The 25780-nt window shown below is 46.0% G+C and overlaps 10 protein-coding genes across 10 annotated transcripts; 7 read left to right on the top strand and 3 right to left on the bottom strand.

Moving 5' to 3' along the window:
• Positions 1 to 1594: 1594 nt before the first annotated feature.
• On the top strand, positions 1595 to 2817 carry AOL_s00170g10 (uncharacterized protein; the record flags this gene model as incomplete). The annotated part of the gene is made up of 2 exons (XM_011127639.1): positions 1595 to 2642; positions 2714 to 2817. 2 exons carry the CDS (start codon positions 1595 to 1597, stop codon positions 2815 to 2817), a joined length of 1152 nt encoding a protein of 383 aa, XP_011125941.1.
• Positions 2818 to 3664: 847 nt separating this feature from the next.
• AOL_s00170g9 (uncharacterized protein) lies at positions 3665 to 4096 on the top strand (the record flags this gene model as incomplete). Its single annotated transcript, XM_011127638.1, has 1 exon — positions 3665 to 4096. One exon carries the CDS (start codon positions 3665 to 3667, stop codon positions 4094 to 4096), a length of 432 nt encoding a protein of 143 aa, XP_011125940.1.
• A 1324-nt stretch (positions 4097 to 5420) lies between these two features.
• AOL_s00170g8 (uncharacterized protein) lies at positions 5421 to 7052 on the top strand (the record flags this gene model as incomplete). The annotated part of the gene is made up of 1 exon (XM_011127637.1): positions 5421 to 7052. The coding sequence occupies one exon, from the start codon at positions 5421 to 5423 to the stop codon at positions 7050 to 7052; it is 1632 nt and encodes a 543-aa protein (XP_011125939.1).
• Positions 7053 to 7202: 150 nt separating this feature from the next.
• Positions 7203 to 9383, bottom strand: AOL_s00170g7 (uncharacterized protein; the record flags this gene model as incomplete). Its single annotated transcript, XM_011127636.1, has 2 exons — positions 7203 to 8849; positions 8937 to 9383. The coding sequence occupies 2 exons, from the start codon at positions 9381 to 9383 to the stop codon at positions 7203 to 7205; spliced, it is 2094 nt and encodes a 697-aa protein (XP_011125938.1).
• A 754-nt stretch (positions 9384 to 10137) lies between these two features.
• AOL_s00170g6 (uncharacterized protein) lies at positions 10138 to 11866 on the bottom strand (the record flags this gene model as incomplete). The annotated part of the gene is made up of 5 exons (XM_011127635.1): positions 10138 to 10410; positions 10472 to 10756; positions 10814 to 11419; positions 11489 to 11686; positions 11759 to 11866. 5 exons carry the CDS (start codon positions 11864 to 11866, stop codon positions 10138 to 10140), a joined length of 1470 nt encoding a protein of 489 aa, XP_011125937.1.
• A 734-nt stretch (positions 11867 to 12600) lies between these two features.
• On the top strand, positions 12601 to 16782 carry AOL_s00170g5 (uncharacterized protein; the record flags this gene model as incomplete). The annotated part of the gene is made up of 9 exons (XM_011127634.1): positions 12601 to 12944; positions 13008 to 13016; positions 13085 to 13125; positions 13195 to 13258; positions 13331 to 13497; positions 13566 to 13912; positions 13973 to 14478; positions 15846 to 16665; positions 16747 to 16782. 9 exons carry the CDS (start codon positions 12601 to 12603, stop codon positions 16780 to 16782), a joined length of 2334 nt encoding a protein of 777 aa, XP_011125936.1.
• Positions 16783 to 17009: 227 nt separating this feature from the next.
• AOL_s00170g4 (uncharacterized protein) lies at positions 17010 to 18729 on the bottom strand (the record flags this gene model as incomplete). Its single annotated transcript, XM_011127633.1, has 3 exons — positions 17010 to 17618; positions 17688 to 18375; positions 18437 to 18729. 3 exons carry the CDS (start codon positions 18727 to 18729, stop codon positions 17010 to 17012), a joined length of 1590 nt encoding a protein of 529 aa, XP_011125935.1.
• Positions 18730 to 20611: 1882 nt separating this feature from the next.
• Positions 20612 to 22329, top strand: AOL_s00170g3 (uncharacterized protein; the record flags this gene model as incomplete). Its single annotated transcript, XM_011127632.1, has 3 exons — positions 20612 to 20862; positions 20919 to 21094; positions 21149 to 22329. The coding sequence occupies 3 exons, from the start codon at positions 20612 to 20614 to the stop codon at positions 22327 to 22329; spliced, it is 1608 nt and encodes a 535-aa protein (XP_011125934.1).
• Positions 22330 to 22750: 421 nt separating this feature from the next.
• AOL_s00170g2 (uncharacterized protein) lies at positions 22751 to 23482 on the top strand (the record flags this gene model as incomplete). Its single annotated transcript, XM_011127631.1, has 1 exon — positions 22751 to 23482. The coding sequence occupies one exon, from the start codon at positions 22751 to 22753 to the stop codon at positions 23480 to 23482; it is 732 nt and encodes a 243-aa protein (XP_011125933.1).
• Positions 23483 to 24348: 866 nt separating this feature from the next.
• AOL_s00170g1 (uncharacterized protein) lies at positions 24349 to 25551 on the top strand (the record flags this gene model as incomplete). The annotated part of the gene is made up of 5 exons (XM_011127630.1): positions 24349 to 24470; positions 24633 to 24688; positions 24758 to 24936; positions 25004 to 25178; positions 25244 to 25551. 5 exons carry the CDS (start codon positions 24349 to 24351, stop codon positions 25549 to 25551), a joined length of 840 nt encoding a protein of 279 aa, XP_011125932.1.
• Positions 25552 to 25780: the final 229 nt, after the last annotated feature.

Raw genomic sequence — 25780 nt, 5'->3', positions numbered from 1 at the left:
TTCGGTCGTATTCTGTTCCTTGCAATGGAAGAAAAATTAACAGGGATTATTAACATTTGCTAAGCTAAGGGCCTTATCGTCATGTAACTGCATTGGCATCGCGTTGAAAGACGGCGTAGACGGCACAGATTCGAGACGAGTTATTTGGAACAGAATTTTCTATGTATAAGGGTAACTCTAGGACCCACTACTTTGGGGTCTGTTCGGGGAAGGCCTTATTGTTACCGCAAGCAACTGGTACATGTATTGGACGAATCTTTCTTTGGAAGTAAAACTTTGAATCAATCGAGGCTGCGAGGGCGGCTTGTGGTTTAGCTGCAAGCCAAAGCACAGGTGGACTTGGCGAACTTGGTCGCCTCTTGACATGAATTCCGCACGGGAAAGTATGGATCTTGTCATTCACAAAGCATTTCTGTCGTTTTAACGTTTTCTGGTGAAAGGCTGGTTCTAGTAAACCCTGCTGCGAAGCTAGGTGTACAAAGTAGTTTGGTCACAGCTCAAACCCCTACGGTTATGCCGCAAGGCCGCTCAATCATTACAATCCATTTCATGACTATGCTTACATGTGTAGGGCTAAGTATAGTAGAGCCTGCGGCATGTAGGATCGATAAGAGCCTTGTGCCCATGGCCATGCGGTCCCGGTGATCCCTATGTCAACTTTTGTGGCAGATCCTCAATCGGATGGAGCAGCTACTTAGTTAAGTAACTATCTAAGTCCATATTACACCGTGCTTGATTTCTTATCGTCAAAATCTTGGGCTATTCGGTATCGAACGGCGAAAGATTTTTCTCTACCCCCTTTTTGCCCTTGCGGATGGAGCATGGTGTGGAGCATATGCAACCTGTATACTTGTAAATTACCACGTTTTCAGGGCTGTCGCTGTTCGTAGCTTTTGGCCCCACCGAAAGTTCTGTTCAAAGCTCAAGCTTTGCTTCAAATTTGGCTAGCAGGGCACCGGGTAACCGGCTCTGGCTGGGTTAAGGTAAGGGTTTGACGAAATGAGGTTTAGTTTGTGCAACTTGGCGCATCAGATTAAGGGGAGCCGAACCTAGACATCCCGCTAGGACACCCAAAGTCCACCATGTTAAGACGCCACCATTGAGGATGAGCGAAGAAACCGGCTAACTGGAATTTGACGCACAGAACTCAGACCGCCTTGGAGCATTTGCGTAGGCTAAAGGTGGGATGGTGAGATGAGGCTTTGGAATCTTGAACATCGGTTCCTTGTCTTCGATGCTGGCTGCATATTGGCGCATGTGTGTTACGCGAAGCCTGGCTGAAGGAATACAAATGAGAGCTCATCCACCACAGCAATTGGATTTGCCTCTCCTTCCTCACTTCCATTTTCGTTCTTGCGGATGCGTGATCTAACCTGCAGTCATTCTTTATCTGTCTATCGTCTCGAAGGTTGATTCACTCTATATTGGGGCACCATTTGCATTCCTTTCGGCCGCTTTGCAGAGTGTAAACTTTCTGTCATTCGTTTAGTCCTCAAGCCGATTTCAAGCATTTATAAATTCACCCAATCCTTCCGGTCCACCCTTTTCTCTTTAGCCCTCTAGACAACCGTCGTCGATAAAGATCAATCGGAAGATGTTGCTGTCATTAGTCTCTCTGCTCGCTCTCGGAGCATCCTCATTGGCCCACCCTCTTTTGGAGGAAAGGACTGGAAGCAGCGGCTGTAACGCCGATAATGTTCTCCGTCTTTTGAGGGCGACCCAGCGTGTCGACGACTCGATTGCATTCTGCAGTCAGTTCTTGGACCTCCCCGCTTCCACCCATACCGTCACTCCTGCACCGACGGCCACAGCCTATGTGACAGTCACTACTGAAATCCAAACTTCTACCGTCACCGAGACGTTTGTCTGGACGGAAACAGACGTTGAGTTCGAAAAGCTCAGGAAGCGATGCACCAGCACCACTACCACCACAAAATCTATCTCGACCCCAGGATATATCCTCTCTACTTCAATTGATCCATCCCGTCTCTCGAGCGCTTGTCAATGTTTAACAATCCCTCTCGCGACCATCACTGTCACTGATCTACCTGGAACTTTGACCAACAGTGTTAGCGCGACTGAGACCGAGACCGAGACCAAGTATACCGTTAAGACAGAAACCACAACAATCACCGCTCCTAGCTTGGCTCTTGCTAGCCCGACCGCCGTTTGCTGTGGAGGTAATGTTAACGCCCCGGCTCATGCCGATATCGACGATGCGTACTACCGTATCGAGGTTCCCGACTTTGAGGTCGAAGTCTATGGTGTTAAATCACACCACGTCTTCGCTAGTGTCAACGGCTTGATCTGGCTTGATGAATTCTCGCAAGGAAACTACTGGTACTACTTCACCGAAGGAGACACCGAAGGAGCCCCTCTCCCACATGGCCCTGATGATCTCCCTGATGTTGCTATCCTTGCATTCTGGTCGGATCTCCTCATCAACGGGGGTAAAGTCCAGGGCATCTACTATCAGATCTCTGGGGACAGCATCACTCTTGAATATGTTGTCAGCGCATACGGTAACACGGATAACGACTACCACTTCCTTGTAACCTTGTCCAACAACAACAAGGTTACTATCAAGTATCTTCATGTTCTCAATAGTGAAGATGGTGTTGTCGCCATTCAGAAGAAGTCAGGTAAGTTTAGGGATCGAGTGTAATAGCTTGCCATTTCGTGAGTTTAACATTTACTAATTGTATATCTTTAGACGATGCCGTTATCCTCTGGTCCAACCATGGCAGCAATGTCGAGACCGGCTTGACCATCGAATTCGACACCACTGCTGGAACCGTCAATCCCGTTGTCATCTAAATACTGCCCTTAGCAACCGGATATAAAAGTTTTGGGTCTTACGGTGGATCGTCAGAGCGCGGGTGTAAGCGCATAATATATACAGGGCGATTATTTCCAGCTTCGGAATTGACGTATATACTACATACTGGATAGAATAATTTTAATATACCACCAGGTCAACTTGTCTCGTACCCAGACCTGGAAGAGGTCAACATCTTTCTCAAAATTTCTGATATTGTGATGGATCGTAGTAGGAGCTAAAGCTAGTTGACAGGATCAGAAACTAGAACTATGCCGGAGCATGGCTCATAGTTATCTAAGCTAAGAAGTGAGGCGTGTTAACGTGTTGAACTTTGATTGACGTTATTGCAAGCTTGATAGCTAGACACTCCATTCCTAGTCGGGTATGCATACGTATGTGTTGCACAGAGCCTCGACGTCATAATATTATATTATAGATGTACCGATCTCGCACTGCAGTCTGCAACGAAGGGAAGTTAACGTTTGCCTCGTACCGCTATGTAAACTATAGATTCTCCCGGCTTGGGTGCAATGCTTATGTCGAATCTAGACACTCCTAATAGCTAGCTTCCGATAAATCTCTGAAGGTTTGATGTTGCACCTTCCATGTCAATTCCGCTGCATTTATAACTGAAACCTTCGTGTCCAGCCATAGCTAGTTGATGTCCGGTACGGTACGGTACCTCACCTCAAAAATAAAATCGCACGGATAATGTGAACCGGCGGATTGTGGAAGACCCTGGAGGAAAGCTCTTTGCAAGTATAGATACTTGGTTAAGGAAGTTACGGTTTCAAGATCTTATGATCGATACACCACAATCCGCATAGCTGCATAGCCAGCAAGATGGGGGCTTCAACGGCGACGATCGGAAGCCCATTCCATTCAAGCGACTCTAAAAAAACTGACGATGCTACAAAATCTGGCGACAAACCAACTTCAGGCACAGAAATAATCATCGATACTTCGTTCGCTCCTACGCTCGAGGCGGCTCCCCTTTCTCGTTATCTACAATCCTTTGTTATCCTCTCATTTCTGCTTGGTAGCGCGGGTGTGGGAATTTGGTACCTCGGATTTGATATCTTCCAGACCACCACACAGCAATGGGTGATAATCGCAGCCGTCACTACTTGTCTGTTCTATAGTGGTGTAGTTTGGATAGATTGGTGGGCAGTTGTGGTGGAATACTGGTGGTTAAGCATCCCGATCCTGGCCGGAACTGGTATACTTTTTATTAGGATGGATGAAGCAATACGGGATGTCCAGGAGATTGACTAATGGCATCTGTGGCTATGGCCGCGGTAAGTTATATGTATATTCCCACCTTCAGATTGTTCTAAACCGGACCTTCGAGGGACTCTCTTTCTCGGGTCCTTATAGGCATATATATATACCATTGACGCGTTCCACCCTTTGTCACAAGACAGCTAGCTCAGCAATTTGAAATTTTACCTACTGAGTCGTTTCACCTAGCCTTAGTTGGGCATTACATTGTATCACTATTAAAGCTAGCTACTGAAGAAGCCTGGCCCCAATCGCGAAACAATGCAAGGAAATCATGTTCGAATGTTCTGTACAACATGTAAACTGTGGCATAGAGCAAATCAAACCAGGCTGTTGTATTTCGGCGTTCGTAGTTACTGTTATATTTTTCAAATGAATACTAGTTTCAGAATACCGCCAACATGCAACAAACACGCTGTAATATATATTCCGCGGTTAATCTTTCTTCCATGGGGGGAGGGGGGTATTCGCCTTGGTGGGATAGATCTAATGTTAAGTTTAAGCACTGGACTCACTCCAACCAACGCTCTGGTGCTCCATGACATGTCGACATGAAATTCTTGAAACAACATTGAAGAGGCTTAATATTTTGAGAGCGAAGCAACCAAACTCCACGCCTCCACACTTGATTCCATCTAATACATGTGAATGTGCCTGTGGTAGGGTTCTATCTAACGATCAATCAAGGCGTATGCGCGTAGTTCCTAGACTATTGATCATTTATGCCTTCATGGCTTCAATATACGACGCTCTACTGAGCTATGCGCTTTTCGGGGATGTTAGAGATGTATACGAACGCGCATTTGCATTTGCAGGCCAGGTCAATACTCTACGTACGGTATACTCGACGATTGTCTAAATTGATATATATATAAGTCTGCAAAACATAATCAACAAAAATTGAGTTATTGGTCAATCATCATTTGTTCACGTTATGTAGCACAGCGATCCGAAAGCCTACTGAGTGATAAAGCTAAGCCCGACTTTTGGTCTCCACCAACATTTATCTGCGGCGGAGAGCTGATCCAACTAGCAACTCTCTGGTTCGAATGACAGCGAAAGTAAAAGAGTAGATGGCCCCTTGGAACTCTTCGAAAATAACAGGGTAGGTTACGACAAGGTGTTATATTACCTATGTCGGGGATTTGTGGTTAACGGTTGTCTATATCAGAGACCACTCTCCCGCCCCTCCTTTCCCGACATGACAAGAACAATTCCGTTCCACGCCGATACCAACATGTGGTTTCAATCACAATTTAAAGAACAAAGAAACCCTTTTGAAGTAATTTTGTGGCAGAATTTTGTGCCATCCTTATTTATGACCCTCTTGCTCGCCCTCCTACTCTGTGCGGTCTTTACTCTGGCCATTCGCCACTTCCACCAAGGGCTCTTCAAAGCTGCCTTTCTATTGACGGGACAAGTTCAAGAACCTCCTAAAAGTTATCAAATCCATGAAACCCCTTCCCCAAAGGCTCCGTCGTTCTCTTTGCCAGGAGAGCCAGCGCCGAAGACGCCAATATCAACGGAAACAATAGTTACGCTTTTGGTCCCATTAGCCCGGTCGCCGCTATCCCAAATTGTAAAAGAAATCAAATACGGCGCATCAGCATCAAATAAATCTGAAAAGCCTATAGTTTATCGCTATACGTCGGGAAATCCTCGCCATATGTGTGGAAACTCCTGCTTACCGCCTACGGTAACCGGGCCTCTGCCATCAAAGTGTACACACCCAAATCATATACGACATGCCCCCGAAGGGGATGAATTTGAATTGGTCTCTATCAATGACGGGCTCGGCCGCTTCGACACCATTCCCATGATGGGTGTCCTAGATCAATGGGAACAAGACCGCCTCCTCTGCCCTGATTCGATCATCAGCTGCCATACCAATAACGTTCTTAGCACGCTGGCAGTCCAGTCCTCCTGTTACTCTTATGAACAGGTGCTTTACGGCAACGTTATTGCTTGCATGCTAGAAATATTCGAGATTCATGCCCCCAAAATGTTGCGCAACAAGAAAAAGATTGATGGTTCATACTATTACCACCTCTGCGAGATGTTAAGAGAGCCCGGAAACCAAGCAGCAGTAGCCACATTTATGATAACGGTATCACTGGGGAAGCGTCCTGAAATGCTTGCAACAAAGAATCCTTGGGGGGAGTGTATGAAGCCGGCTCTTCTGAGTCTATGGAGTATTTTCCATGATCTTATAGAAATCACCGACAAAGAGCTTGAAGAAACAATTGAAAGTTGGGCTCGGACTGCGAAAGAGTGGTCACTGGCTATGATATACCTGAAGATGGCCCACAAACGCTTATGGCAAGAGAGTCCGTTGTATCTAACGGGCCCAGATATATACGATTCGAAAAGCGATGGCGAGAAAGCACAAGCCTACACTCAAAAATGTCTCCGAGCAGGCAGCGACCAGACTGCCCTTGCGTGCCAGTCTTTAGCCCGTTTGCGGCAGGATGTTCTTGGCATCCATAGGCAACTTGACTGTAAAATGAACGATCCAAAGGCACTCAAAAAGATGACGCCATACGATATTGACCTACTAAGGTTATATACAGCAGCACTTGGCCAGTTGTGCACAACAGGAAACATGGTGAATGCATTAGTAGCGTGGAGGAACCAAAGGCACGATGGGATGACGAAGGTTCGGGCACTAGCTATTGAAAGGAAAGGTCGGGATTTTACGATGCAAGAGCTAGCTGGAGGGATGGAAAGCGGTAACGAACAGGAGCAATCGGACTCGGAATCATCAAGTACGTCTATTATTTCAAACGTCTCAAATGTTTCGAGCGCCACCTCTGCATCTGATATCAAGAACCCCACTCTGGGCAATGAGAGACCGAATTCCGGCCAGATGGCTCCTTCAGAAATCTCTTTGACTTTTGATCCGTTGGTTGCTTCTGAACTTATGGAGACCTCAGCTGAGAGGGTGGGATAAAAATTAAGTGTTGTTCAAGAATGTGGGCCAACGCTTGCAAGCTATGTGAAAACTCGTATTTCGTCTAAAAATTGACTCCTCAAACACCTGAAATAAAATCTTTACACATGGATATAATCCTGAAGTAATTGAGAGCACTGGCTATTCTGTTCATCTGTAAGATCTATCCGTGCTTAATCGTCCTACATTCACGACTTCAGTATCCACTGTACCCAAGGCAATGTATCCAACTTCTTCGAACCGTTTCACATCCCCGAGCCTGACAAGCCTTCGCTTCAAAGCAACAGCTTTATCATCTCCATCCAAAGTTGTACCCTCCTTGTAAGTATCAAACCATGGACTTTCGTTTGCTAGAGCTGACAGACTTGTCAAAACGTCGGGGGCGAGAGTATAAAAGCTTATAGCAGCCGCTGCGATACCCATAGCCAAAAGCAATAAGCTGGCAAGAAGAGTTATACTAGCCCACGGCTTCTGTACCACGTAGATGTGTTTAAGCTCCGTTTTCATCGCTTTCGAGGTTTTATATCTAAGCGGCTGGCGTCCGAACTGTTTCGTGCTATTGAAGCCAATCGGAATCGACCCCAGGTATAACCCGCCACCAAAAGTCGACGACAAAAAAGTATTGATGAGTTGTGTCATGCGTGCTCCAAAAAGTTCTTTGCCGGCGTTTGCGAGATCGAGCCACTCAGCCTGCATTGACAAAGGATTTTCCGGAAATAGAACGTAGAGTTGGCTTGGGTTGCTGTAACCGACATGTCCCGACGGTGTAACTCTAGCAAACCACAAGAAGAAATTATACAGAACAAAGTTGGGGGCATTGACGAACACTGGCGGCCGTTTCGGGCCCGTTTCGAGACGTCTTATTTTAGACGCTCTACAATTCGTGCTGAGGCAGTCAACCTGGACCTCGACGAAGGTTTGAGACAAAACGCAATGTCCAACAGAGTTTCCGCTTTCTCCGCGAGACTGAATAATTAGATCCATGGGCGTGGTTCTGTCGTAGGTGATATTCAGAAGGGTTTGCGTTTGATTGAAGCCAGTAACGATATAGAGTGCATTTGCGCCTTCGTCCCCCTCGGTTGGATGTGCTGGAAAAACCCAGTCCGTGATACGAGGATTTGAGGTATTGAAGCAACGAGTCGAGCGGCCTTCGTTACACAGATCTGGGTCGATTATTTCCAAAGAAGAGCACTCAATAGTAGCGTAGCCTGATTGGATTATCGTAGTAAAGTTGGCAGTACGATTGCTGATAGGTGTCCCTAATAGAGAAGAATATGTTACATTTCCCAACGGAACATTGTACCACCCTCGCTCACCCTGAATGGCTGACGAGTTCGTTTCGAAGCTTTCGAGCAAAGGAATCTTGACATTTCTCCAGGAATCTATGGGGCTATTTTTAACTTCTGCGGAGCTGAGCAGACTAGAGACATATATGTTGTTCGACTCTGTCAGACTAAGACCGACGTCTGCCCCAATCTCCAGAAAACTCGATTGATTGAAGGGATCGAGGTAGTTGGAAGTGATATCAGTTTGGATTTCTACGAATTCTGTCTTCAGAATTCTGAGGGATGCCTGTCCTCCAAGCGGCGAGATGGCCCAAAGGCAGAGAAGAACAGCGCTGAGGAAGTTATAGGAGTTGAGAAGGTACGGCGTAGTAACAGTGCTCGCAATGGTAATGCTGCGAGTCAGCTGTTCTAACATTTCCAAAGTTGTTCCGCGCTCCGCCAAGCGAAGTGCTATTGATCGGAGGAAGTGGCCTGTAATAGCTGCAAATATAATCGGGAAGATTGTGGGGCCCTTGGAATTTATGGGTCAGCCCTTTATATAATTCTTCCAAATTCAATTTTCAATATAATAGAAATGAACGCGGGGAATGATACTTACATATTGGATGAGATTCAATATTCTTTTTCCATAGTCCCCCGTTTCATCAACTTCTTTCCCATTCAGGTTATATGAGAGGATCGGCAACACCAGGAAGATGACAGCAATCAGCGAGATTACAAAGTGGAAAACGATTTCTCCTCTCCTCTTCTGCTTACTCCCGCGCAGGATCGAATGCTTCAAACGGTGCTCGTCCGACTTGAAGATTGAAGTCTTGGTCCGAGAGCTCCTGCCATCGCCTTCTGGGCTCTGACTGCCATTGTTCTGTTGATTTCTGATGTCCACATGCTGATATGATGTCGGTTGAGAGAGGAAAGGGAGGTTGATGGAAGAGAATGATTTATCGATATGTGTTATCCTCGGTCGGAGAAACCCAAAATGTGATCGGGGAGGAGTCTGGGTTTGTTGAATGGTATCGAAGTCGCTGGTAGACGATGGTGTCGACATCTCGGCCGGTTTGAGCAGGGGGAAAAAATTTCGAGGTGGCGCTTATGTCCTCGACTTCATGCAATGACTCGAGGATTCTATATAAAGGTACGTGATGCCTGGACAATGGGTAGGTACGTCAGAATGTTGGCCGCATGTTGCGGAAGACCTTCCTAATTAACACCGCTCGCGCTCCTTCCAGATAAGAGGTTTTCGTCTAGAGTGTGTACTGCAAGGAGGAATGACCGGCCGTCGGCCATTCTTTCCTTCAAGAATTGCGAAAGGAAACTCTGCTCAACTAACTAACCTCTCTAGAACGCTAAAGCTTCGAGGAACGGCTGTTGAGCTGTGCAGAAGACCCACTCTTGCCGGCTTGGTGCCTACGCGAGAATCTTACCTGCATGGGATACTAGATGACTGATCAGTATTCTGGAATTTCTCGACGGTGTGCCGAATACGAGCTCGATGTCGATGAAGTTACACAAACCAAACACCATTGCACTGGGACAATATGAGGCTGCAGTTTAGCTTGCCACCACACTGCACTGTATTCGTTTCCGTCGGATTTCGTGATATCCGCGAAAATGAGGAACCGTAACGGCTGTTTCGAATTAAATGCAACAAATTCAACACCAGCACGCTTGATCGTTACGAAGCTAGGTATCGTACCTAGGTACCTATTGACGTGGAAGGGGTGAAAAACCAGTTCATTATGCCCCCGGACGAAAAAATGATTAAAAACGGGACAAGGCGATATTATTATTATATACAAAAACTAGTGTCCGTTGACACCGTTTGCACTTTCGGTTTCCCTGTTCGCCTGCAGAATCTTCTCGATCTCTGCTTTATGCTTGCTCAAGTTATCCTCAAATTTCCACATTGTGGGATCATGCTTATGGAGCTTGTCACTCTTCCAGGCAAAGTCTGTGATAGTAAACGCTCGGGAGGACTCAAACATGAAGGCAATGGATCCGGGCGAAATTTGGATCTCTGGTGGCGGTTGCGACGACGCAGCATGGTATTCTTCATATGCAACACCATGTGGGACCTAGCGTGTACTCGTTAACATTTGGGTTCCTGACCCTACATATGATGCCGTAAAAACCTACCATTCCACATTCAAAAGAGCATCCACCGGGCTGGAATGCATCGGACCTCCCACCATATTCACCATACAACAAACCCATGAATTCAGAGGCGACGTTGCGATGGAAATATGGTGGACGGTATGTGTGCGAGGCAACATCCCATCTAGGCGAAAAGATAAGGAAATCCGCAAGTGGCGCCGCTGGGTCACGCGACCTAGCCGTGAGGACACAAAATATCGAGGGATCAATGTGATCAACCGAAATACTGCCGACATTGACGAACTTGGTCAGGTCGTATTTGTACGGCTAGCGAATGATGTTAGGGTAGTGGTCAAAGTTTGAGAAAAACGTGGGCAAACATACAACATAATTTCCATGCCACGCCACGACATTGTACGGGTTATGGTCCTGTGCACACTCGAAGAATTTCCCACCAAGCTTGTAAACTACCTTCCACGGTTCGTCTTTGACAACAAAGTTGGCTACGGGATGTAAGAAATCGCGCGGATTAGCCAGACCGTTGGCTCCTAATGGTCCCAGTTCTGGGAGCTCATAGTTGGCCCCCCAGATTTCCTGGACATAACCTCTGGATGGTCCGTCGGGCAAGTCCACGGAAAATTTCTGGCCTCTTTGGACAATACATATCTCGCCAGGCTGTACAAATAGTTTTCCAAACTCAGTTGTAATGTCTAAAGAACCTTGCTGTGGGCAGATTAGAAAATCGCCGTCAGAGTTGACAAATGCTCTGTTGGCCATCGAGGCGTTAGACATATACATATGGATCGCAATACCCTCTCGGAGGGTAGGTTCTCCGCTGCCGGCAAGTGTTTTCAGGCCGTCAATGAAATCGACTTTGCCGTCTTTAGGGATATCGAGGGGAAGCCAGGCTAGCTGGGTAGCACAAACGTGCACTTTGGGGTTAATTGGAAGGAAGCAGGATTCCGTGTCTGGATTGTCTGGGAGATCGCTCTACCGTTTAAACTGTTAGTCAGCGCCTAAATACTCCCTCAAATTTAATTAACACGACGGCAAACTTACGAATCCGTCGTGTGCAATGGCTGGTTTGACGCGGTATAACCAAGACTTTTTGTTCAAATGCCGGGGGGCAACGAATGCACTGGCGGTCATCTGCTCGGCATAAAGGCCCCATCGGACAGTACGCGGAGAATTCTGTCCATGGGGAATGGTTCCAGGGATCGCTTCCGACTCGAAGTGGTTATTGAATCCAGCTTGGTACTATATGCGCTTTGGTCAGAACCACTGGCGACTAGTTATAGAATGGCGGGTGGGGGTGTGGCTATTACTGACCTTGTACGGGTCATTTTTTCGAACTGCGAAGGAAGGGATATCGCCATTCTTTTGAGTCTCCGCCCAATGGAAGATATTCTGGTAATCTAATTTCTCTCCTTTGCCCATCTTGGTAGTGCTGCCCAGCGCTGTGGTATGGATTTTGTTCTTATATACTCTTTAAGAATTTGGCTACGACGTCCTGCAGGTTTTGATCTAATTTTGACGACGTTGTTGAACAAATCTGGGTAATAATAAGACCACAAGACCAAAAACTCGACGGCCGACCTGGGAAATTTATATAACCCCGAACACTCGGTCTTGTAAGACATAGAGATATGACATGACTCTGATCTTTCTTCGCAGCTGACTGCAGTTGCCCCGCCCCTGCTGATCAAGCTCTTGATAATACGTCTAAACGACACAGATATCTGACCACCCAATCTACCAAATACCGAAGTTGCACGCTCGGTTTGTCGATCCGAAAGGAATATATGGTTTGGCCAGTTTCCAATTGTGGATCCGGATTAGGCGCTTGGTTTCGGCTAGGTGTGTCGGAAGGCGGGGAATACCCAGCTTGTTGCGTTTTGCGGGGTGGTTTGTGTTGCATTTTCTTGACCTGTTGCGTCGCGACGTTGCACTGTCATGTCGACAATAAGATAAACTAGAGTTTTAGAGAAACCAAGTCTCTATTGCTCCTTTTTTTGTTAGAACTTTCGGTGTATATTTTTTTGTATTGAATATCGGTTTTGGACGTAGCTCAGGCTCGGCCAAGCACAAACTCGAATCGAATCATCAAAGCTTGCTCGCTTGCGCATGATTTCTCGGTCGAGTACACATATTGAATCTTAATACACTCGGATATGACTTCAACACTGGACCACCCTACACTGGGACCTCTACAAGGTCTCCCGCTCCCCTTAAGCGTCCAGTACAGGGGAATACCATATGCTCACTTCATTGGGCGCTTCAAAGAAGCATCACTACACCACGGCCCGATAGCTTCACCGGCGAGGCCGTATGATGCGACAAGATGGGGCCCTCTTTGCCCACAAATACCAGACGGTATCAAGTTTGACTTTGCACTTTGCGGGGCGGAGCTCCCCCACGATGCAGAGTATAAACAGAGCGAAGAAGATGGATTAAATGTCGTCATCACGGTGCCGAAAGGCCTAAAACCAGGCGAGAAGTTACCAGTTATCGTTTGGTATGTAGCTGCAGGCTCAAGAATTCTTTTTTGATTAAGTGTTAACTATCCACTGGCTTTAAGGATTCACGGGTAAGTTATCTATGGAGCCTCAGGGTGTAAACCTGAATAGTATGAAATCGAACTAATCTTCATTTGAGCGGCTACTGGGTGGTCGGCGGTAACTCCTGGCCACAATATGGTATTTTATAACCCAGATCGATTTTATGCTTTCAAGTCTGGCCCAATATCATTTCTAACGAGAAATTAGATCTCCAAAACTTCGTGGATATATCGGTTAAGCAGAAAAAGCCAGTAATAGGTGTCGCTTTCAAGTAGGCCATACTCATAGTCTCCTTTGCTATTCATATATACCATACCTAACCCCCAAAAATTTAACCATTTAGTTATCGACTTGGAGTACTCGGTCTCCTTTCAAGTAAGGAACTAAAAAACACTGGGAACTACGGGCTGAAAGACCAAGTTCTAGGCTTCCGATGGTTACAAATGCATATTGAAGGGTTTGGCGGCGACCGGCATAACATAACGGCGTTTGGGGAGTCGGCCGGCGCTAGTAAGTAGCATCTTTTCCAGACCTAAATACCGGGTTTCTAGATGTATATGCTAATGTGGATCAACCAGTGCTACTTTCCGCATTACTTCAGATCTCAACTCCGCTCTTTAATAGGGCGCTGGTAATGTCTGGTAGCGCAACTCTACGTCCGTCAAAAGTCGAGCACCAGCAAGAGGCACTATACCGCGATGTTATACAAGCGTTGGACCTGGAAAACAAATCCACTGAGGAGAGGAGAAAGGAATTGAGTAGACTATCTCCAGATGATGTGATATCAAAATTACCACCTCTGATTCATGTTGGCCCCAGCATAGAAGATGGATTCCTGGATGATGTTGTTACTTTGAATACAATAGCTGGAAAGACACGAACGTCTTGGTGCGAGGAGCTCGCCATTGGAGACTGTTTCCATGATGTAAGACATACTGGATCGCAGCGCATCGGACAAACCCTCGCTCACACTGATCAAATATAGGCTAGTTGTTTTAAAACGCGTGTTCTGAACCACCCTAACAATGCAACATACTTCATAGATTGCATAAAGTCGACACTAGCACCAACTGCAGCATCTGAGATGATCAAAGCGTATGACCTCTCATCTTCCGATCCCTCGGAAAAGTCATTGGTACACTGCATGGAGCTCCTCACCGACCTACGCTGGTATCTCCCAGTTATACATACTATCTATGACGGTACCGAAAGTTCGAGCAAAGTTTCGCGCTACCATTTTCACCAGCCCAACAATTTTGAATCTCAATGGAAAGGACTAGCAGCACATCTTTTCGATATTACATTATTGCTACAAAACCATAGACACCTACTAAATTCCGAGGAAATAGAATTGGGAGAAGATATGGCTGCGAGAGTTTTTAGATTCGCATACGGTGAAGGATTTATTTCGCAGTGGGAGCAGGCTGCTAGCAAGAAGGTAGTAGTAGTATGGGGGCCGAATGGACAGACTAAAATTGTCGGCGACGAAGAGTATGACAAGTCGATGAGAAAAGGAAGAGGCAAGTTGTTAAGGAGTTTAGGATGGGAAACCTGTGAGAGTCTAGCCAATGTACTGCAATTCGGAATTCCGAAATAGGTAACTGATAAGGGCGACCATCTGCGTCCTAAAATGGATTGGAGTAAGGAATATGGTAGAGGGAGGAAGAGAGAGAGAGAATTCAATTCAACTCAACCCGCGAAACTTCTAACGGTCAAAGCTTGTGTCTCCAGACTCCCAATTCAACGATATATTGATCGAATATGGAGAATCAGCCCGGAGTAAATATGTGATTACATTCCATGGGTGCATATCCAACATTGGACTTCTCCCGAAGCAACAAGTCCTATCTTCAAGGATCGTTCCTATTAGCTGTCGACATTCCTGAATCATTCTAATAACATGGCTGTTCGCAAAGCTGCGTGGTAGTTTAGCGGGAGAAGGTTTCATGAGACATGCCTCGTAGTCATGTGTAAGCTCGTATCGGCCAAAAATGGTAACTGCGAAGCGCAAGTAGGAGTGCTCTGCAATGCCACGTTACTAGCCGATATTTTAGAATTTCATAGAGATATTACCGTGCACCAGATGGGTTTGCCCCGTGCTAAAGGGGTATATATATATCCTACGGATAATATGGCGGGGAGATACTCTTTGACATTTTCGCACAATATACATCCTAATGTAATATCAAGTGGTAGTTTACATCCTGTTATCGCCGCCGAAACTCCTGTTGAGGCATTATATATTGGAAATCTGGCTGGTCTTAACATGTTTCCTATTTGCCCTCTAGAACAATCTCGCCATGGTCTGTGGCCGGCGCCGAGAACTTGCATCTTATATCACAGCCCATCTAGGTACCCCCACAGACACACACATAGTTAACTATGGCTGGTCAGGTACTGCAGCTGATGTTGCACCCGCCCCAACACTGGTTACACCATTGCATTGAAGGCTCACTAAGCTTAGGTTTTTGATGGAGTTTTGGCCTGTGAAGCTTTCGGTCAATCCTTGCTCTTTGATCCGGATCACACCTAACAACTTATGCACCGTTTTGAAATAGTGCGGCCTAAAGCTGACCCCAGAGCCTACAAAAGCAGGCGATCCCATCGAGAAGAATAGAGGCACATTCGTTAGTACCAGTGCTTCGAACTAGTACTTCTAACTTAGCTTTGACACCACGTGCCACACACGTATGCGCGAGCAAGAAAGAAGCGTAGAAATTCCAACGCTATCAACACATAACCCTCTCGTACGTTTCGGTGTTGATGATACCCTATAAGAGCTAGTTCCTTTCCAGGATTTCTACTCTTAAAGATACCTAGAATTGGGGCCCATGGGGTAGCTAACCAAAACTTACCAGGAACGCTGCCAAAATGGTCAACATCCTCTCCGCGGTCTTCCCCCTTTACATGTACCCTTCGAGCTGCTCCACATCTGCTACTGCGCCGTCTTGCGCCTGGTACCCCTTTTTTCAATCTATAACTTCAAATCCATCCGTAATCTTCAACATCATCGTGAATCCCAATAGCGGGCCTGGTGACCTCTACGGCTACCCAAACGATGATTGGAAATCAGTCCTCAGCTATGCCAACAGTCTCAATAACACCAACTTCATCGGCTACGTGGATAGTAACCCCACAATTATCCCCGCTTCAGTGTATAAGCCACAAATTCAGACATACAAGAACTGGGCTAACTTCACCGGGAAGGATATCCACATTGATGGCATCTTCGTTGACGATATGGCATACGGCGCCTCCTCAAAAAGCTACTACATCTCCTTCGCGAATAACATAAAATCAGTCTGGTCGTCCCCTCCCTCTCGCCCAGCCCCATATATCATGATGAACCCTGGGCAGCCCATTGAATGTAACTTCTACACTAACGTCGACAGCATCGTTAGTTTTGAGGATTATTACTCGAACCTTTACAGGGCCCCGTTTATCAAAGCGCCATATACGAACTGTCCGCGGTATAAACAAGCAATTATAATTCACGATTTCAACGGCACGGCTCTGGATCAGCAGCAGATCTGTGACGACATGGGACAAAAATTTAGAGTTGGCAATATATTCATCACTTCGGCCGTTCAAGACGATTCAACCCACCAGAATCCCTACGATGAAGTTTCGCCCCTCTTGCAACAGTTTTCTGCAAGCGTCAAGGCGACGAATTTTTGGGTAAGTCTTTGGCCTTATATACGTGTATGAGCGTTACTTTGAAGGTTTATGTGCGAGATAGATATTAACATGCATCGATAGATTCTCGCTCACCCACAGTGGTATGCAGACATTTGAGCTTCCAATTTTTCATCATGGACGCTTGAGTAATAAGCAACTTTGCCCGAATGTCTCGGAAAGAGGTATATATCTACAGTATATCATACCGGGACAAAATTTTTAATGTCGTTGTATTGAATCGATATTTATTAGCTAGTGGAATTGTTTCCCATAAAATTTGAAAGACTATTAGGATAAGACGATAGTAGGAGTCGTAAGATTAGTTAGATGACTTTTAAATTGATCTAGGGGACGGCCAATCCACCCTTTCCAGCTCCGGTCCTAGCAAACGGCCTCGAGTGGTCTGGAAGCTTGACCTTGAAGACAAGGACCTGGTTGTTCAAATCCCAGCCATTGGCATCGCTGAAGGCTATGGAACCACCATCCGCAAATCCATTCTGAGTTATAAAATCGTTATCGCTCGACACAAACAAGTACCACTCATCATCATCACCAGCATCACCATCAGCAGGGACAAGTGCCAATCCCTCCCACTTCTCGTTCAGGAGACTGTGGTCGCGAGCACCACCATTGTGGAGCCCAAACTTAGCAAGCTCAGAGTTTAGGTTGATATCAATAAAGGGACAGTATTGAGCGGGCGTGATACCGTCCTTGAGGACCTTGGAGTTAGTGCTGACCGTGATACTGTCATTAAAGTTGTCGTATTTGCCCTTAATGTTGGTAGCATCGGAAATATCGAAAAGGTCTACTTGACGGTAGTAGGAGGTGGTACCATCTACACCACCGCCGCCGTAATTACCATCACGGGCGACAACTAAGAATTGGTCATCGCCCACCCACTGGATCTCGGACTGAGCAGCGGTGCGTGGATTGTTCTTGGCGGACTTATTAGGCTATGGAGAGGGGATACGTTAGAAAAGGCCAAGATACATATGCTTCATTGTTATAGAAAGATAGCTCACATCATAATATTGTGGGAGGGGAACAACCCATTCACCAGCAAATCGTGGCTCAATACCACTGATATCGTATTTCAAAAGACGAGCATTTCGGTTTGTAGTCTTTTCCAGACCACCTTCTTGCGTCCCAGTGGACTGTAGCAGTGCGTAAAGGTTACGACCATCAAAAGATCCGGTCATACCTTCTAAGCCCTGATTGTTTGAACGTCCCTGAGTTGGGTTTGCGGGGTGGGGGCTAAGGCTTGGGTCGTATCTGGGTGGATTATTGGAAGAGAAGTCGACTTTACCGTTACGGAGAGGCAGGATGGCATTCGGTGGACTAATAACCTTTCGGACTTGACCTCCTGGGGAGAATGAGTATATATAGGGGCCGTATTCGTCGGAGATCCAAAACCCGCCATCCCTGGAGAGAACGAGGGCCTCAGCATCTAGGACGACACGGATGCCACCTGGGCCTTCGCCACCCCAACCGTCTCCAGTGTACGAGCTTGCTGGGAGGTCTGGATAACCAGAAATTTTGTGGATGGTGTTGGGATCAAGGCCGGTTAAAGGTTGACCATTAGGGTCAGTAAGAAGGATTGTATCGAGGTAGTTGAACTCGAGATTAGGAGTTGCGGATGAGCTCTTCGGAGTAAACTTGAAGGTGTATTTGTGGACCCTTGGCTGGAAATTGGTCGTTCCCTCAACGTTCCTGTACGAAGTTATCCGGTTAGGTTAATTCGGTAAAGGCGGGAACATGTCTGACAACATACCAGCCACGATCTGGCAAGCCCCAGAGAGTACCTATATAGCTCCCGGTGGCTTTATCGTACGTCCAACCGGAAATTTTGATGCTACTCCCGATGCTAACGGTATCACCGTACTTATCTCTGCCGTCGCTCGGCACGAAACCGTAACCATTTAAGGCACGGTAAGTATAGGTTTTGCCATTGCAAGTAGTCTGGTTGACGAATCCCGAGGTGGGTTCTGCTCGCCTGGTGAAAGGAACAGCAGCGACATGGCTTGCTGCCAAAAGGGCATAGGAGAAGGCCCTGTAGTTGACCATTGAGCTGAATTAAGCGATAAACTTCTCGGATTAACAACTGCTGGAGGAGATGGAAGCTAGATCCGGCGATCGAGTAAAACGATATAAGAGGTGATCAACACCGGGGTAAACCTGACACTTTATAGAAGTAGCCCTTGACCCAACCTGCCATAGATCACAAGTATCAGCTTTCTTGTCAATCAGGAGCATTGGCACAAGGCTACCAGCGGCGAGGCTTTCTCTCGGAAAAGCCGGCTGGAGAAGCTGCAGCGACAAACCTTGATTGAGACATCCTGAAAGCGAGACAGACCAACCAGGTTCCTTGCATACTGTATGCATGCAGGTCCCGTCGAATATCCAGGCCCTGATCTTCTCATCTGCAATACGGTAACGATTCAGCTATTTGTGGCCTAGCTTCCTTCTTAACCCATAGAATATGGAAGGCTTTGGGGACTAAACCCTTCAACTTCGCCAAGGTGAAGTGCAAAGGGCTCCGGGAGTTACCTATATATCGGTCCTTGTTGCCATTTCTTCTCTCGCTAGGATAACTGCAACTATAGTATTGCGATGATATTAGACATCGACCCGGTGTTGAATCATTAAACGGTGAAAGCTTGAGAATGTGCCGGGCGATTGCATTGGTGGTCGCATTAATCTCCACATCGACTGCCATAATATGCACGGAATTCTTATGCGAGCAAACGAATGGGGGTTCAAATCCTTGTACTTACAACGTTTCTCAAAGCTAAGTTTCAATTGGCTCGTCCCCTGGCATAATCGCGATCAAATTGAATCGACTGTCAAACTTTGGAGAAAGATACGGATCGATACCAAGTATTTAACGTTGACGTCCCTCAAGACTGTCGTTGAATCTGCGGGGTGGGGCTCTTGGCGTTGACAGGAAGGTCAAGCTTTCCCTGGGCCGAAGGTGTGGGGAGGCCTGGAATGGCAGCCTAGACAGCCATATTGTATGCAGCTGTGTATACGACTTTGAGATCGCATCCTACCCTGTAGTTCAAGGCTCGTGGTCATATCTTATAGCGTAATAGCTGTGAGTAAGAGCAAATCCGTCCGCCGTTAACTATCAGGAGGGCCAGTTTTATTCCAATACAAGCAAGCCTCACGCGACCCGGAAGCTGGGGCTGAAGAATTGATGTTGAAGGGTTTGTCTTGTACAAACCACCACCACCACCGTGACAGCCACCGTTGATTCCTCACCACCAACCGATTGCGAGGCCCAAACATAAGACTATGTCATAGTACTAAGAATCTGACTACTAGGCTCGATGGACCAGAGGAAACTTCACTTGGCTTCGAAAAGAAGCCTCCCTAGGCGATACATCGGACTTCCTTTTTGCGTCTTCAAAACCCCGAGAACTTCATCCAATGAGCGGACTTTGGCTCGCCACGTTTAGAACGGCGCCAAGCCCGTAGGAACAAAACAAGCGATGATGGCTGCCTGTTCGGTTCAGCTCCGCGTAACATCTCCACGATTCACGACATTCCTCTAGCAGTCATTCTGAAGACTTTGTCCAGTCCGGCAACCACAATCGCGTTTGGAAGAGATCACACGGCTCTTGAAAGGCTAAAGGAAGATCGCACGGCGGTCGAAACATTCTCAGCTATCTACTTAGTAAAGGTATCTCCGATAGCTGCTGGCTGCTGAGCCCGCCTGAGGCTGCCCGAGCTTGCCTGTCATCGGTCGCGATATTTACCCTTTCCGGGGCACATTTAAGGCCTTTCAGGGTTGATCCGATTCAGGCAGTCGATCGGGCTGGCCTTGTTCCCCTAGCTCAGAACTCAGCATGGCATGAAAGATTGTATATATGCCCCGACAATTGTATCAACACAAATAAGTTGCTAATTATAACCTCGAATCTTCGCGCTCTGTGGCGCCAGCGCCATGGGTATCCTCCTTGAACCTAGCCCTCCGCTAGGGAAGTTGCGAGCTCGATGGTATAAAGCTGCTATTTTGCTCTTGGCTCTCTTGCTCATAATATTGAACTGGAGACGAAGCTGCATATCGAGCTATAACTACACGGACGAGGATAATAAAATCCTCTATGGCCGCGAGGATTGCGTGTCTTTAGTTGTATTCACAGCAAATATGTTCATCTGGGGCCTAGTAACGCCCATGGTGCTGCTGACTGAACTGTACGATTACCCGTAATGCTTCGGGTCCGTTTCCATATGCTAAGATTTATGTATAGGGTAACCGGGAAACTTATATTGAGGCAACGACGCTGCGACTCACCAGATAACGGTTATTCCTGCCATAAGGACATAAGTCGTTCATGGGGCCCCTATTCACCTTACTTTTCTATCGAACCTACTACTGATTCGAACTTGGATATCTACCACAATTGCCAAGTCACCTTCGCAAACGGTATTGCTTCTAGACTTTCGCTGCATAATTTGGTCTAACCTTGCAAATGTATAGTCTTATCTCGACATGGCGCTCGATATCCAACTAGAGGCGCCGGTGAGAGTATCAAATTTACCCTCAATAAAATTCAGTCCCAAGCGACGTCGTATTCCCACAAAACATCCTTCATCAAAAAATTCCAATACACCCTAGGTTCCGATACCCTCACGCCATTCGGCGAACAGGAAATGTACAATTCCGGAGTCAGATTTTACCGCCGTTACAAATCTCTAGCTTCCGATCATGTCCCTTTCTTCAGATTCTCGGCTCAACAGCGGGTCATTGACTCAGGCGACAAATTTGCACAAGGCTTCATTGACGAAAGGGCAAAGCAAATCGGCGGGCCTGTGATGTCCTTCCCACCCCCGGTCCTAGTCTATGAAGGATACCCATTCAACAATACTATGGACCATGGTACCTGCCGCGAATTCGAGACTGGAAGGTTCTCTAAAGTCGCATCTGCAGCTCAAACTGAATATGCCACTTCTTTCACAAAACCCATCATTAAGTGGTTGACTAGCGAAATTTCCGGGGTCAGCATAACTCCCCAGGACACAATCAACTTGATGTCACTCTGCCCGTTTTATACTGTCGCGGAGCCAACCGGTGACCCACTGCCACCGTTTTGCGAGTTATTTAGCAAGGATGAATTCAAATTATACAACTACTATCTCTCTCTCGGAAAGTTTTACGGATATGGCCCTGGCAATCCGTTGGGACCAGCTCAGGGTATTGGCTACGTCAATGAGCTTATCTCCCGGTTAACTAGTACTCCAGTTAATGACTCGACTACGACCAACAGCACGCTCGATAACGACCCAGCTACCTTTCCTCTTGGAAAGAAACTGTATGCCGACTTCTCACATGATAACACAATGACTTCTATCTTTTCGGCTTTAAATCTCTTCCAAGGGATCCGCAACCTTTCGACCACTGAAATAGAACAGACCAGCAAGTTCAACGCGGCGGAGTTGGTTCCCTTTGCTAGCAGAATGTACGTGGAGAAGCTGCAATGCATGGATAATAAGGGGAAGGAGTTTGTCAGGGTTGTTATCAACGATAAAACGATGGAATTAAAAGCTTGTAAAAAGGATAAGAAAGGTCGGTGTGCAGTTTCTGCTTTTGTAAATAGTCTGAAATGGGCAAGGGACGGTGGAAACTGGGCGGAATGTGGGTGGCCGTATGAAAGTAACTAAACGGTTATCCTACTAGTCGATAGTTAATGACGATGATCACGTCTTTGTTTCGCTCTAAAAATAGCAGGTTTTGTTACCAAGATCGAATTCCATCAAGTTTGGGCTTAGCATTAAACGATCGATTGTATGATAGAAGTCCCTTTTTTTTGCATGAATCCGGGATATAAACAAGATCGAGGTACACCATCTTATGTATTTAATCACAATGATGTATTGCCACTGGGTACTCTAGAATTCTTAACGGTAAGCCAAATCTCGGCGCCTTGGCACAATTCCGTGGTATTGAACAAAAGCGGGGTGGCATAATTTAGATGTTGATTTCAATTGTCAGGAACCTATCACCAGAACACGCGCCTCTCATAGCCTAAAGTTATAGGAAGTGTCTACTGAATTTTATTGGGCCTGTTTATTTACTGGCACCATGCCTCTTCGCGACCTCCCTCGAGAAATACATCACGAAATCCTTTCTCATCTCGACGAAATTGTTGACCAAGTCGCAGCTGATTTAGCTCTACCTGTCTGGAGTAACTTATTTCAAACTAGAGCTTTGCAAGAAACTCGGTACCATTTTGATCGACCCCGTAAACCGGGCTTTCCCTCTGTTCATAGTATGTTCCAAGAACTCGCAAATCAGATCAGCTGTGTAGTCAGAAATGGAACCGTAGAATGCTACCGATTCCGATTCCCAAAAGGGAAGTGGTGGGAAAATCCAAATTTACAAGACGTTTGGGATATTTCCACTTGCAGCTTCCTTGATGAGCCTTTAGTGAAATCGACTGTTGGTTCCGGCGATAAGGGATCTTGGAAAGTTGAGATCTCAACGATTTCGCCACTCAGCTGGACCTACCCACAACCATTTGAGTGCAGCGAAACTACAACTGTTAGGGAATTCATCGACGCTAGTACTGGCAGTAATATCAACCTAGAAGGCTATATAGAAGGAGAGGGCCTGCCACTAGATACTTATCAAGAGGTCATAATTCAGGGATCAACAGTATACGATGGTGGTGAATACAGCGAATATAAAAACCCCCCAGCTCGAGACCCGGAGGTCACTATGGTCACAACTGTGAGCTTCGTGAAGCGGTCAACGAAGCAATACCAGGAGTGGATGGCCACCGATCAGCATCTCCGAGAAATCATCAGACTTTAGCGTGTATATAAGTCGGTTTTATTTTAACGTCATTACAATCACCTAGGACTAGTTCCTCTTTCGGGGATAATCAACATTGGGTTCAATCTCAATTACAAGACTTTCGAATGATAGGTCATGGAATAAACAATTATATATGTAAAGCCAAGATATTTGTCGTGAGTGTGCTTCGACGAATATAAATCCGGATATCCTCCGGCTCCTTTGTTGATACAGTAACGTTTATATACATGTGTATATGTCGAGCGGGATTATTCACTCTATGAAAGATACCATATTAGATATACGCCAATTGTACCCAATCCCGCATCATGCTAGAGAGGAGTTCTGGTTTTCCTGAGATATGCAACAGTTATCGACTGCCAATGTAAAGATAAGCCGGTCCTTTTGAGCTTCGAAACTGGAATATTTTTAGCGTAGCGACATGCATACACGGTTCTCGGGCCGAAGCCGCTGTTAGTGAATACCGGCCTACAACTTCGGCACATGTCGATGACGAAAGCATGAATTTATGAAGAACCTGGGGAACTCACTCGACCTCCTAAGCACAAAACATCGATAGAGACTCTCTATAGTTAAGATAGCCAGACCAACGTTGATATTAGGATATTTCGAAGCCCATTATTAAAATTTGGAGGATTCCGAATCGGAAAAGCTTGTGGGCACGTGTACGGCTCGCTGAAATGGAAAACCAAAATGCGACATGTTCAACACATTCCGACACGCCCGGGGGGTCTAACGTAGCCCCGAATTCTGGTAGCACGGTTCCAGCCAGTGTCGCTATGAAAAGTATCGAACACGTCCCCGCGACTCGTTGGAACTCCTCTTCCTTGATCCCCAAAATAAAAATTACAAAGATTTCTCACATGCGTTATCAACATCCATTGTCCGGAATCAACGCATTAACTACGTTCTTGTTGGATTTTGGAATGGAAGTAGTGAAGAGGACTGAAACAGCTATATGGTTCGGGGGTTATGGCATCGATCAGTACGTTTACTATGCAGGAATTGGGAGTGAAAAAAAATTTCTCGGGGGAACTTGGGAGGTTGAGAGCTGGGAGGATTTAGAAAGGTTGACCTCTATATCTGGATCTAGATCCCAACTAGAATATTACCATGGCCAAAACTGACATGAAGAACTGCCGAACAGGGCTTCCAAGCTAGGTAACAGTCCTATTGTCAAATTAAAACAGGCGCCGGGTGGAGGTATGTGGTTCCAAATTCTTGAGCTCATGGGTATCCATTAAAAACTAAGCAGTTTTGATGGTATTGCAGGCCACATGACAACAGTTCATGATCCGGAGGGCTTCCCAGTAAACTTCATTTATGGCGCGTCTCCTAGAGCACAGCCGAAAAAACAGCCGTTAGAAGCCCTTCAAATTAATGATGAATTCTCAAAACCGAGGAAAGGTGCCTTCCAGCGGTTTAAGCCTGGACCCGCGGCTATTCATAAAGTACATCGATTATTCTCCATCCCAATCTAAGCTAAAGCAAAGTAGCTTTAAACTAATATTCTTTTAGCTCGGCCATTTTGGTCTTACGATCCATGATTTCGAACTTCAATTTAAATGGTACACAAATCACTTCAACCTTGTTCCCTCAGACATATTGTATGCACAAAACGACCCTAGACAGAAGTTTGATGTGGCAGCTTTTCTCCATATCGACAGAGGGAAAGAATACGTTGACCATCACTGTAATTACAAAACTTCACTCTTCCATCATTAAAATGACTTCTTCTAATTGCCTCCGGATTATTAGCCTTTTTTCTCTCAGTTGCCGCGACTCAACATGTTCACCACTCCTCATTCGAAGTCCATGATTATGATAGCCAGAATATGGGGCACTATTGGCTGAAAGAAAAAGGTCATAAGCCTGTATGGGGTCTAGGCAGACACAGATTGGGTAGCCAGATCTTTGATTACTGGTGGGATCCTAATGGATTTATGGTAGAGCATTATATAGATGGTGATCTCGTTAATGAGAATACACCGACGGGAAGGCAGCCAGCTGGTGATGAAAGCTTAGCAGTGTGGAGTGAGCCTGTACCTGCAACATTTTTAGACTGATAACATAAATATAGTAATCATTAAGATAAAAAATATAAAAAAATAAGAATATATTGAAGAGAAAATTGAATATATAGTTATAGTTGATTTCGATATAAAAGAAAAACAGAAATAACATCTAATATTAAAGATTGTACAGAAGTTTTAATTTATTTATTATTACAAGTACGCGGCTAAACCCAAGTCGTCGATAGTGATTGACATGGCGCGGTTTAAACCGGAAACCAAA

The sequence above is a fragment of the Orbilia oligospora genome (genome assembly GCF_000225545.1).
Source record: "Orbilia oligospora ATCC 24927 unplaced genomic scaffold scaffold00170, whole genome shotgun sequence".
Classification (NCBI taxonomy): Eukaryota; Fungi; Ascomycota; class Orbiliomycetes; order Orbiliales; family Orbiliaceae; genus Orbilia; species Orbilia oligospora.
The sequence above is the reverse complement of the archived record's forward strand: the minus strand, read 5'-3'. Positions and strand labels throughout refer to the sequence as shown.